A 13,885-nucleotide genomic window follows, 5' to 3' on the forward strand; every position below is an offset into this window, starting at 1 on the left:
GAGAATTTCTCCCGAGTATAAAATCCTATTGTATTCTTTCATTAGCACATTCCTTGTGGGTTAAGTGGCCTCCCTCTTGGCCACTACACATTCAGGCTATCAATATCTTACGAATCACTGGGAGTATTAACAGTACAAAAGTTTTGTTCATTATACTCTTTAGCATCTTGTCAGCTTCCCATAGAGATTACATGTGAAATTAGTAATGTAGATGGTAGACCTTACCACTAGGCCTTTGACTGCCATACAGAACCTCACAACCCAATTACCCAGTTTTTACAAGTAAAAAACAGAGGAAAAAAATGGAGAAAATGTCATTGTAACACTCATGGCTGTTTAAGAAGCACTTGCTTCTTGCTAGTGATTAAGTAGTCTGCAGTTTTTATTCACTTTTTACACAGAGCATGCTCTTCTTGACAAAGTTTTGACTTATCAAAAGCCCAGTAAAAACCTAAATACTGGGCTCATACAGCACAGTATTATTACTGCCTTTACCAATACAATGTGAAGCGTGTGTGTTTGTCGAGTTTAGAAGCTGCTTGTTAAAGATATTTAATTATCTGCAAGTGTTGCAAAGACTTACACTATATTATTTGGTGGTAGTGAGAGCACTAGATTGCGTGATGCAAACATAAGAGGTATTGTTTATTTTTCATTCACTTGCCTCCCCATAGCTTTTTATTTATTCCCTTATCTAACATCATCTTCTCTTCTTATTCTTTTCTCAGCTTACTATGTGGTAGAGATCTCAGCAGTTCTCAGGGACCCCCTTCAATGTACTCTGGTTATCTCTGCATTAATGGTTTCCTTAACTATCCCAGCACTGCACAGAGGAGGTCCACTTATGTCAGCAGTGCTGGCAGAATTACAGACTTCTGGTAGTTGGCACAGACGCAGCTGGCAGCGGGTTAGGAGTGAAGCAGCCTAGTTTCTATTAGCTCCATCTAAGCTGTCTCCAGCCTGTACCCTTGCTACGACACTGATTTAGATATTAGAATTCTGCACAGAAAATCCATTTACTTCTATAAGGTAAAGTTACACCAGCCTAAGCACATCTGATCTTCAGAGCCCATTTCTAGGCCTTTCCAGTATTTGGGTGGGAGAACCCTGGAAATCTTAAGAACTACGGACACAACTACAAGAATCATGGCTAACTGCTTGGCTAAACCACAGAAATGAAACAGATTAGAAACCTCCATTCAGCCTGACTAGAATTGTGTGTAGAGTTGGAAAAAGGAGAGGAAAACCAGGATCACAGAAGTAATTCCAGCTGTGGATGTACAGGGGAGGGAGGCAGGCTGTGACAGGGAGGAGAGCTCAAGAGAAACGGTCAGTTACACGATCCCTCATCGTCCACTTCCTTCTCAGCTTTCCCTCTGTGGTTCTCCAAAACCTCACGTGCCACATGTGACCTTCCCTACTGTGCCGAGCCTCACTGCTTAGCAGGCTCTCAGCCACATTCGGCGCCTGGCAGCCTCTCTGCACCCCACGACGCTCCCACATGGGTGATTTTAGAAAAGTATCAGTCAGGTTAATGCCTTGGCCACGTTTACATTTAGGTAGACGCTAAGCAGAGCTGTTCCACTGCAATACGCGCTGGTAGGAACAGCCCAGTACAAAGTGGCCTAGCCCAGTGCAGACCACTAACGCGCTCCTCTCCGGGTGCCGCGTGCGCGGTGTGGCGCTCGCCTCCGCCAGCTGCTCGGTGGCTTATGAACTGCTGCCCCTGCCCTGTTAGCACAGGCTCAGCTACCAGGAACAGCTGCAAAGCAGCTGTGGTGTAGGAAGACACATTTGCACCAGTTTTTACTAGTTCTATTTCCCACTTTGAATACTTCTTACCAGTTGAAGAGCTGTGCCTCTGTCCAGATGGACAATGTCACAACTTATTACCTTCTCTTAAGAAGACCCAACGATGGCGACTGTTTCTACTTTATAGGCTGACATAAGACCAGTGGGCCTGGAATCCCAAGATTCCAGTTTTGCGCAATGCTTATGGAGGTAAATAAGGAGACTAATTATTTAATTTATTCCATAATTATTTTAATTATTAATCATTTCCTTCTTGCATGCCTATTATTGGGTCCGGAGATGGGAGTGTTCCCAGGCCCTGAAGGCAGACGCCCCTGAAGGCATGTTCATGTGACTCACCAGGTTCCTCTTTCTCTCTTCCCATATCGTTTGTAACAGGACTTTCTTGAAGCTGTGTTGTTGCTTCTGGAGATACAGTAAGAAGGGTACTATGCTAGGCTTATTTGACTCACTTGAGAGAAGACATCTGGTTCCTGGCATCCATGCCTTTTGCATCACTCCCTTTGCAGATGCTTTTGGAGGCTGAGGGGCCCAGTCCAGCTAAAATTGGTGGAAAGTGTAGGACATGGCTGCTGGGTTAAATGAGTTTGTTCTTTCAGCGGAAGAGTTTTTAGTCTTATACGCATTTAAAAAAGGTTACATACATTTTTCTCATCAGATATGAGCCCATTGCTGCTCTTGCAGAAGGAGACCACATGAAACTGGGACCAAGTGAATACGTGTGCCCTTTGGCCTGCTGGTAAAACAGCATCTGCACAGGCGGCAGCACTGTGCCCATACCCCCAGATTGGGCTGTGAAGTAGGGTGTGCGGTGCACCACTGCAACCACTACACCTGCACTAGCACCTTGTACCAGCTCCAGGGCGACATCAGGTCCAGCACCGCTCTGGGAAAGACTGATCCAGTGATGCCTGATGCGTTTCTGTATGTGGATGGAAGAGGTATGAAGCACTCACTAACAATTTCTGAGGGAGGTGCCACTACCAGACTGCGACAGGCGGAGGGAGGGAACAGCAGTCGAAAGGAAGAAGCAGGCTGGGCAGTGTGGTGGCAACACAAGCAGCGGCACTGCCTCGCTGGCATGGGGAGGAAGACGTGCTGGCTGAGACACAAGGAGAGAAAGACATGGCAAAGAGTGAAGCAGGGAGAAAGAAACAGATGGGTGAGGAAGTTGCTGCTTGTTCAGCAAGAATTTGCAACAGTGCAGCCTATTTATATCTTAACTGATAATACTGTGATGACAAGTTCGGGGAGACTGTGACCTCCGTTTTACATCACACAGCCCTTCTCTGCCTCTTCCTGCCACCCTCAGTCAGACAGGCACCTTCCTGGGGCCGGCTCCAGCTCCATAATGCTGATTGTTTCCTAAGACCATGAGTATGTAGCAAATACTCCTAATAAACAAACCTTATGGAGGAGTAGAGACTTGTACACGTTAAGTGCTGAGCGTGACACAGGTAGGTGAGAAAGCAACACACCCAGGTGGGGACAGGATTGACGTGTCAGAGGGAGGTGACAGCATATGGGACTCTCCTGTTTGGATACAAATCAGATTTGGGATCCTTGAAGCCCAATTAATGACAAATCTTCTTTAATTAAATAAATGAGATTGTAGTGGCAAACTGCAAACAGAAAATAATCTCTGCTTGCTATACAAACAGCAAGCAACTCCAAGTGCGAGGGACGTACAGGGTTGCCCAGAAATACAAGATTTCCTGAGATGATGGCATTCACTGCCATACAAGCCTCTGGCTTCATGTCTTGCCTCAGCTCTGCCACAGCTGCATACAAGGGAGTATTTGGGTAATGACATAGAAGCAAAGTAGCCTTCCTTTTGTAGTAACATGACCAAGAGGCTCTTCTCTGTGACTAACAGCAAATATGACTTTTGCCCTTGAAACGCATATAATTGCAAACTGTGTCCCCCTGCCCCACATCTTCTAATTTTTTCTCTAATTCTATTTTTAGCTTAGAACATTAAACAGTGCTAGGTTTTGGCTCTCTAAATAGGAACAGGGAAATTGCAGTCAGTTATAAAGCTAAATTGTATCTTCCTCTCTCTAAAGCTAAGAAAGCTTTAGCTTCTGTATATTTTGATGTCAATATCTCACCTTTATTTTTCAACCTAACAACAAAAGTTTGCAAGTCTGTATCTACCCCCAAGAAGGGAAAAGCAAGGAGAGAAGAAAATACAAATTAATCTTAAGAGACCAATAAAGGAATATTTTCCCCTTTTATTTCATTTTTACAAAATATTCAGGTATTAATATAGACATCATATGCATATTGTACAAAAAAAAGTAACATCAAGGCTGCTCATTTAAGAATTATGAACAAAATGATTGCAACAGGAATTGGAACATATCTTGTTAGTCTACATGAGTTATTATATATTACACTTTTTATTTACAAATTATAATAAACTAGGACAGTTTTGGTGCTCTGAACTTGTGATTTGTTAGCACTTGCACACACTCACAGAAATATAAACATCTATAAAGTATGTGAATGTAAAGAATTAAGCTTAGCGAGGCCAAGCTAACATTGTGCTCGAAGTTTTGTATTTCCTGTCTCTAATTTGAGGGGCTTTCATACACACTAATGCAAAATGGGTGTTCATATTTAAAAGGCTGAAGAAAAGCAGCTTACTAGATTCTCTGTATACATTACTCCTAACTTTTTTTTGACATTCATGCACTCTTACAATGACAGCAGTGAAAAGGCTTGTGTGATCTCCCAGTTTCAAATTCAGAGCATGCAGAATAAAGGAAAAGAAAGGACAGATCTGCACAAGCGTATCTTTTGCTATTTTTTTAATCATGTATCTGCTTATTTTGCCCTACTAAAGCAGAGCAGCATTTCTAGAGAAACTTGATGCTTGCTTCATGTGGAAAGATGAACTTTCTGAGAGCTGTAGCTACCTGCAAGTTAGCCTCAGTAAGGACAAGGTACTCTGTGCTGTGATAAAGGGTTTTACTCGCTTTGCTAATACTTCAGTAGATATAACTCTCTATAGAAGAGATTTTCTTTTTAAAATTTTGTAATTGATCTACCTCAACTGAACAGAGATTCTTGATTCTTTAAGACATATTAAAATGAAGTGGAGCTGGAGGAGTTTGGGGGGTTTTGTCTTTTAATTCTCTGTAATTCTAAACCAGTTAAAGGAATTTCGTTAAACTGTCATCAAAGGAAAGAAGTGTATGCTTTGAAAAACAAATCATGGAAATGTTTATAACCCAGAGGAGTGTTATAAGTAGTTAGAAGAAAATGTGCTTACCAGCTGAACTGCTGGAATGGGCAACAGGTGCAGAGTGGTTACTGCAAGGTGTGTGGCTCTATCAGCTGTAAAGAGACAGCCCCAGAAAACGGATGAGATTGAAGCAGGATGAATTTGTCGAAGGGTACTGCTGTAATTTGGCAGTGCGGTAATACGTCTGCTAAACCACTGCTGTTTGCTCTGGTGGTGGATTGTTTACCATGATATTACAAAGGTTAACTGAAAGATAGAAATCTCTGAGGAGAGACTGCAATAAAAACCCATAACAAATTCAATTTTATCTAATATTTTCCATCCATACACAGATAAATATTACACACTGTTTGCGTAGTTAGCAGATAGATGATGTATAGGGTAGCAAGCTGAGCTTTCCACACTTTATCAAAATTGTTTTTACATTATTATGGCATTTGTACATGTATGCATGTTATGTGCTAACTTGGTGAGAGAGGATGTTATGCACAGAGCAGTAAGGTTTAGCTGTATATCACACTATAATACACACAGCAGCCATTCAAACAATGTTAATTCTATCTGCTGCTTAAGCAGCATTGATATTTCCTCTGTGTGTTATGTACATGTTTCTTAGGCAGAATCGTTAGTGCTGCCTGCAAATAGGGTTGCCTGATGTTTCCAGTAACTTAAAACTCTGCCAGATATTAACTGTTCATGCTGAAACTTTCCAAGTCTGAAGCAGAATTCATTTCAGAAAGTTTCAGATAATATGGTTTAGCTGCTTCTGAGAATATGATTAGAAAAATGTGTTTTTGCTTGTATTAAAACAAAATTCCAATAACTATCTTATAGAGAAGCTCTAGGACTGTCTGATTTTTAATTAGGGCCTTGAAATTTGGCTGAGATGCTGTCAGTGGCATGCCTTTTGTCATTCTTGTAAACTTACCCAAAAAAGAGCAAGTTATAAGCTTAAAAAAAAAGTATGGGTTCGCACAAGCAGGCATGTTAGTATCCGGCTGCTAAATTTGCACAGCTCCACCTGCACGGGCTGTTCTCTAACACTGTGCGTCTTACTGGGACCTTTTCTACAAGTTCGACTCCCTGTGAGTTTGTAGCACCACGTACCAGACCTAAGAACAAGGTAAGTATTTTGTCCTAGCTCTGAGTACTCCCTTTGCTAGTAATGGGAGAAGACTGAAGGTGTCTTTATACGCGTATATCCCACCACTAGCAGAAGGAGTGGTATTTGGAACTAGATGTCCAAGTGAATGGGCGCACTGAAGTGCAGAGTCCCAGCACGTAAGTAGATAAGGCAGCAACTGATTTGGCAAGGAAGCTGGGTCCAAGTGTCTGGGATGAAGTCAGGAAGACAGGACTGAGGAAAGATTGAAACTGGGCTGAAGAAGAAATGGAGACTTTTTTCTGAAGCTGGAGAACCAACCATAAGGTTGCTATTATGCATATGGCTGCTATTTGCAGTTGTTCTCTTAGTTCAAAGAACAGAGGTATTTTCTATAGATCTAAATGCTTCAACACTGCTTGGTCCATTTGATAGTATTTTAGATACTCATTGTGCTTTTTTAATTTAGAAAGTGACATACATGAAGTCCATTCTACATTAAAATAACACTAACACCGCAAAGTCCCGCTCTCATAAGCAAGAGAACCAATAGAATATTGTTCACGTAAATCTACTTTGTCTTTTGTGTGTCTATGTACAGTAATATAAAACCAAGTAATATTTTTCCATTTGACACTCAATATCCTCACAGCTACAGCTGATGGCAACAAGAGTGGGATTTGAATGAATACAAAGTGATACATATACCAATGCTTCTGGCCCGTTTCATATTTCACATGCAAAACTGGCCTGTATTTTTTATCTTAATCTCAAATGTGATTTTTTTTTTTGGGGGGGGGGGGGGGGAGAGAAGAATTACACTCCACTACCATGTCTGGGAAGTGATGAATACCATAGAGAAAAGCTGATGAGTAACTACTTTATATTGGAGGTTTTAATAGTGTGAAGGCACAGGGTTGTGTGTTGAATCACAACGAGGAAACAAAGAAGTGACTAAGACCTTATTAGGTACAAGAACCATCCAAGTTGTGTTATGAAATCTGTATTTCTCAACTTTTCCATTCTTAAGTTTGCTGTATTACTAATTTTTAACATATTTATTATTTACATTTTTTATATAATTTCACATGGATTTGACCATGTATGTATTATTGCATGGTAATGTAGAGTTTATAATATAGAGAATGAAAACAAGGCTTGGGTAACATGTAGTATTATCTAATATTAAATTAAAAAATCATAACATATTCAACTCTTATAGAATGACATGGGAGGAAAATCAGAAGATAAATCAAAACTACTCGATTTTGAACTTTCCAGAGATGAAGAGGATCACCTAGAGAAGGTCAAGATTGTACCCAAGAATGTAGATCCCAAGGGCATTGCAATTTTTTGTTCAGTATGTCAACAAACAATATACCCATATCATCTTTTTTATCATAAGAAAAAGCACAGAGCCCTAAATTTCCTGGGCTACAGTAGCCCACAGACAAAGACAGACAACAAAACACTTTTAGCTCAGAGACAGAAGCTGATTTCAAATTTGACCAAGATTCCTAGATATTCTGAGACACATAGGCAGAAGATTGATTATTCACTTGAATTCCTTATGGATAAACAGACTTACACATCATGTTGTGATCCTGGTAACATTAACAATTCTAGCACTCTTAAGAAAGTAAAAAATTTTTTAATAAAAGCACTATCAATTTGCCAAGATAAAAATTCCACTTGGCAAGGAGACATGGAAGACAGATATATTGTGCTGGACAACTATGGAAGTAGGTCAGACACATGTTTTCTGGGGTTAGTTGATGGCTATCATGGTGCGACAGCTGCAGAAGCAGTTTCAGAAGAGCTTCCACTTTTATTTCTTGACCAACTTGCTCAAACAGATTCCTCCTACAAGAAGAGTAAGGATGAACAGCAAATTCTAGATTCTTTTGCCACAGTAATCACAGCAGATTACAGGGAAAAAGAGAGGATTTTCTCTGATAAACAGGACAATGACAAGACTAACAAGACAAATACTTACAAATGGATTCACAAAGCATATGCCAAGTCCTTCTGGAGAATGGACAGGCTTTTACAACTAGGAAGGAATGAAGTTTCCAAAGTTCGCTGGAGTGGCTGTTCAACTGTTACCTGTTTGGTGGAGAGAATTCACAATGAAAAGACAGACAGCACTGAAGAAGAAGAAAGAAAGAATTTTGAAAACCACAGGCATAGTCCATTAGCCAGGACATCCAAAGGCGTTGCTGGGTTACTGCACATTGCTAATATTGGTATGTACATTTTAGGCTAGATTTTATTTTTTGGTTTCTTTTCCTTCACCCAATAAAAAGAGAAAAATATGCTAATTTAGAGATTTGCTAGCAGAAGATATTTGGAGATAAACAGCTGCAATTGTTTTAACTTGGCAATGTGAAGAGGACATGATAAAATCCCTTGCAACTGATGCTGGTATCAGGCAACAATAATCAAGCTTATTAGATAAGAACCCTCAATGTGATGTTGGAGTTAGAGCAGTAAAGTCAATTTACTAAGATGAAAGATGCAATTAAGAAACATTCCATAATACAGAAGTGATCTGTGTAAACATGGAGTAAAGAAAAATTTTTTTTTCAGAGAGGAGGGCTTAAGATGTCATCATTTTAGGGCAGACAACCATAGATCTTTTTATGATTTTAGTTTTAGGCCTGATAAATCCCTTGTGTCAATGAAACATGTTTAAGATATTCTTTTCTTCTTTTACTCATTTGTTTCCTTCAGACTAAGTGCCATCATATTCTGCTACCAGCAAACTGAAAATATTATCTGTGGGGATTACTGGAATTATCAATTACTGAAATAGAAATTGGCTGTCATTTACTGCTGTTACAGAGGCTCTGTTCAGCCCTGTTTGTTGTAAAGAGGAATCCTGCTTTGCTTTTTTATATTGGAAAAATCTGTTATTAGTTGTAAAGAAAAATACTGATACATTTCCAATGCTTTTTCCCTGCTGCAGGCAGCACACTCGACAAAGGTCTTGCAGTTCTTCGTAGTTTTAGTTGTTGTATTTACCTACTGACGATTTTTGTAATCAGTTAAATTCTCTTGTGTATATAAAACAGTTTTAAGATTATAAGCAAGGCAACTGCTTTCCTGTAAAGCAGTACACAAGCAGAATCATATAAAAAAGCTGTTGTGTGAATAGTTTCAAATAGATTTGAGTCTATGGTTAGATTCTCCAGCATCTTCCAATCGCTATTTGAGGCATGTCACCAGCACCACAGTATTTTTGTTTTATTCTCTCTAGTATTTAGTAAGGAGTGCACTCACACTACAACTTTCAATCAATAGAGGCACTAATATCTGCTCCTACCCTTTCCTCCTCAGATGCCCCTTTTCACAAAACTTGTAAAACTCCAACAAATTTTATTGAAATTGAACAAGAAGGTCAAGATCAGTAGGAAAGAGAATCATCTATGAAGAAGCTTCATTTCTTCAGGAGAAAAAAAAATCATATTCCATATTTGGAAAGACTGACCCCACATATAAAAATCTATTATTTTTACACAGTAATAATAGGTAAACCTCTGCAAGTTTGAGAAAGACTATAAACCGGCATGAACTGTCACTGAAATAAATACTGGTTTACAACCCTTTCCTTTTCTTCATTCTTCTAACACTTGTTGCTATATCCATAGTGCCTCTTCCTTATGCTGGCAACAAGCACTTTTGTAGCTACCTGATGAATCAGACCAAGCAATGGACCCAGCTGAAAATTAACCCATCAAAAAAAAAGAGAAAAAAAGTTTTATTTTAACCACTTCCGTTCCCCCAAGCTGGTTAACCACACAGCACCACAAATGTTGTACTGCCACAAGGGAAAGGAGTAAGACCAGGGTGAGCAGCAAAGGGAAGTAGAAGGAAGACTTCTGACAACAACCCTGGCTTAGATTCTACAGACTAAGTTTCAAGACTTGGTAAACCAATAATTAAAAGCACCTTATCACATGAACCAAGCCACACAGATCTCTCCCTTCTTCCGAAGCAGTGCATTTATTCTGGGAAAAGCCTGCTAGACCATAGTATAAAACCAACTACAGCCACATCTAACCTTCCACCCCTACTGAACCTACCCACCAAAGAACTACAAATTGCACTACACCTTGGGAAACCAACCTCCACATAATCCAACTTTTGTCAGCAGTCTGTGACTGTGGTTCAGGGACCCCAAACCATGTAAAGATGCAGAACAGTTAAAGAGTTCAAACATATTTCACTCCAAGAAACTGCAACTTTGCTCTGACTGGTATCAAAACCTGTAGTTAAGCACTAGGTCAGATATTCTTGCAGGAGCTGCAGTCATCTTTAATAGAATATAAGAGTAACTCACAACAGGGATTCTAACGTTTCAGAGTTAACAAATTAATGTTTCCACTTTATTAGGGGAAAAGACCCTTTTTATTACAATAGTCTTGGCATGTAAGATGAAGGCAACAAAACTTGGTAGACAATTCATCCAACCTAAATTTTCTGCTTCTAGTACCTGCCTGCATCCTTTCCTCCAAGATGAAGTTTTGTGCTAGCTTCAATTAAAGATATTGTAAACTCAAACTTTGGTAATGAGATAGGGCTTGAAGTGGATCAGAGATACTTTAAGTCTTTTATGATTAAAGACTACATCTTTTAACCACTTCTAAAAACACATTTATTTAATATACTAATTTTTTCATGAAATATATCACATTGAAAAAACAACATTTGCACAAGATCAAGTTTCATTTTTCCCTTAGGAATGTGTTCTTATAGGAGTGTAGATACACTCCTTCAGCACCAGGTGAATAACTGAAGAGGACGGTCAGAATGTGGAGCAGGACATAGTGGCATTTGCCAGCTTTGCCTTCTTCATTTCTTCCCACATTCAGCTTGTTTTTATTGACTCTTTTGCCAAGTCTCTGGTTGTAGACATAGACATCTGCATCCAAAAGTGAACTAGATTTTGTTCTTTCTTGTAGCCACATTATTTCACATGGAGTATATTATATACTTTGTTAGGTTTCCAGCTTGGAATCCTATTCTGAGGGATCAAAAGAAATTTTGGACATCCTTCCAGTTCTCCTCTCCAGCTATCCCCTCCAGAGAAAGGTGGAGGGGAAGCAGCAAGGAAATATACATAAATTAAGGTATCCACATTCTATAATCAATAAAGAGATGTATTCTTCAATTTGATATTCTGAATTACCTTCTAGAGAAATCTGCCTTCACACAGGCTACATATGGAGCTGTCTCCTGAGCTAGACAATGGCAGTATTTCCCAGGAAATACAACTGCTGTACAAGCAGTGCTTACCTATAAACCCTTTCAAAGTAGATCTGTGCTCTACTCTAGCCAGAAAATATTAAAAATATTGTATAAAAAAGAAAATTGTGGCCAAATAAATATCTGGAAAGTTACCATCCCGCTTGAACTCTTTCTGTAACACATTACTTTTGCACTTATGACAACACAAGAGAATAGACCAATGCTGTCCCCTAATACAGAAACTGTCTCCTGCCAGCTTAGTCATAAGGATTTCAAACACTGCATTACTTCTTTTCAGAGGTGCCTTCATTTACGCCCTGAGTCCAAGTCTGATTGACATGGCCAGTCACCTGCAATGTTTTGATTTCAACCACTTTTCACTCTCTGCGGATTTCAAGAGTGTTGAGGGAAAAGCAAAGTAGGAAATTAGTCCTTGACTCAACATGGGTACTGCAAGAACTCTTGCTCCCTTGGCATGCTAATCTGAGGAAGAGATTTAAAACTTTATGTTAGTAAACCCTAAATGATGTCCAAATTATTTTTCAGGTACTAGAACACTTTATATCCTCAAAAACAGTCTGAATCTCAAACTTCTTGATGGGTTAATTCAGCAGTAACATTTTGAAAGCACACATTCCTTCAGAAAGGAATATTTGAGAAAACATTACTTGACATCATCTGTATGTACTCTTGCTTAAAACCCAGTCAAAGTGCAACATTTCCGTCAGACTGCACTTTAAGCTCTGTGAAATGTCACTTAGATTTGTCATAAAAGTTTAGCTGCAGCCAGAAGACAGACGTTCTGGAATAGCCTTCTGAATAACGGGAGGAAAAAAAGCCCCACAGAAACCTTGTTGTAAAATGGAAAGGGATTCACTGATGGAAGTATGGTTACCTGTAATAGCAGAAAATTCAGCTATGACCTCTGTTTTCTACAGTCTTTAGCAAAAGGCTAATTACTGATGTAACAGCAGTATCTACAAAAAAATCAGTCTGCTATAAAATATTCTCTTATTTTAGGTAACATACATGCAGTCTTATGTAAAAATGGAAAAGCATATTGCCTCTCAGAAGAGCACAGCACTTCTAATGCAAGAGAGAGAGAACGCATACTACAGAATGGTGGCAAAATCAGCATTAACGAACCAGATGGATTAGTAGAAGGGCATCTGAGAACCACAAGGGGTCTTGGACATCATGGAGATCCAGTACTGAAAAAATCTGTTATACCTGCACCTCATACTGTAACTGTCCCTATTGATGATTCATGTCAATTTCTTATTTTAGCTTCCAATGGGCTTTGGGAAGTTTTGGATTAGAGTGAGGTACTTGCATTAACACTAACAACATTCACTCATTATTTGAGATCATATGGATGTATTCAACAAAATGGGGCTTCTCTGCATAAGTGTCAGTATTTAATACCTCTTTCTGAAGACCACTTAAATGACTCAAAGGCTATTAATGATCTGCAAGATAGAGCAGAGATACTGCATTCTAATACAGATATTTTTATTGCTGATTCAAAAGGCAACCTGACACAAAATGAGACAAGATGCTCTAGAAGGAGCTATCTGCACAGTGAAGATGGAGTTTTTAAAGACACTGATGACCACAAAAATCAAGCTGATACAGAATCATGTCCTTTCAGTAACAATGAAAGACATTCACAGAACAGAGAGATAACACAGTCTGATTCTAGCACACAAAGTGGCTCAGAGGAACTGAAACAGTTTGAGGACCAAAAAGTGCATCTATGTAACAGTTTTCAGCCGCATTCACAGACTGCGGGGCAAGACGACACAGACTTAGACACCCTCTGCGCAAGAGGTCCAAGTCACACTGCTGAACAACTGGTGAAGAATGCACTGGTAATTGAGTCTACAGACACAAAACAGCCTGAAGATGACACAAAAACGTACCTTTCTAATTGTGACTCAGATGCAAAACCGGTAGAAAATGCAGACTCCAAGCCATTTTCTGACAAAACTGCAAGTTACACTGGTCAACAACTGGTAAAGACTGTACTGACAGTTGGTTTGAAACCATCACCACAGTCTGAAGAGGACACAAAAGTATACCTGTCTAGTTGTGAATCACCCGTTGCAGCAAGAGGCAGAGTCCCCTCTGAGATGTTTTACGACAACGCAGCAGGCTACATTGGTGAACAACTGGTAAAGACTGCATTAGCTGCAGGTTCAAGAGATAACATTACTGTTTTGATTGTACTTCTAAATGGATGTGATAAAATACCTAATTACATCAACATTTAAAAATGTCATACAATAAATGGAGTGTCACTGTACATATAGTACAAGTTTATATTTAGCTGTGCCATGGAGTTGCTCGTAATCATCTTGAAAGATGATCCACATAGCCAATTCATTATAAGAAATCAGACATCTTCTCTGGAACTTTGCAAATGCAATAAAAGCTTTTGAAACAGAGTAAGAAGAAACACTAATCACAAA

General features: G+C 39.4%; 1 protein-coding gene across 1 annotated transcript; it reads left to right on the forward strand.

Annotated features, from left to right (window-relative positions):
• Positions 1-1,989: 1,989 nt before the first annotated feature.
• On the forward strand, positions 1,990-13,806 carry PP2D1 (protein phosphatase 2C like domain containing 1). The gene is given in 6 exon segments (XM_067292186.1): positions 1,990-2,001; positions 6,974-7,021; positions 7,023-7,114; positions 7,387-7,397; positions 7,400-8,410; positions 12,435-13,806. Coding segments are annotated over 6 exon segments (2,427 nt in total). The 3' UTR covers positions 13,688-13,806.
• Positions 13,807-13,885: the final 79 nt, after the last annotated feature.

The sequence above is a fragment of the Apteryx mantelli genome, chromosome 2 (genome assembly GCF_036417845.1).
Source record: "Apteryx mantelli isolate bAptMan1 chromosome 2, bAptMan1.hap1, whole genome shotgun sequence".
In the NCBI taxonomy this organism is placed as follows: Eukaryota; Metazoa; Chordata; class Aves; order Apterygiformes; family Apterygidae; genus Apteryx; species Apteryx mantelli.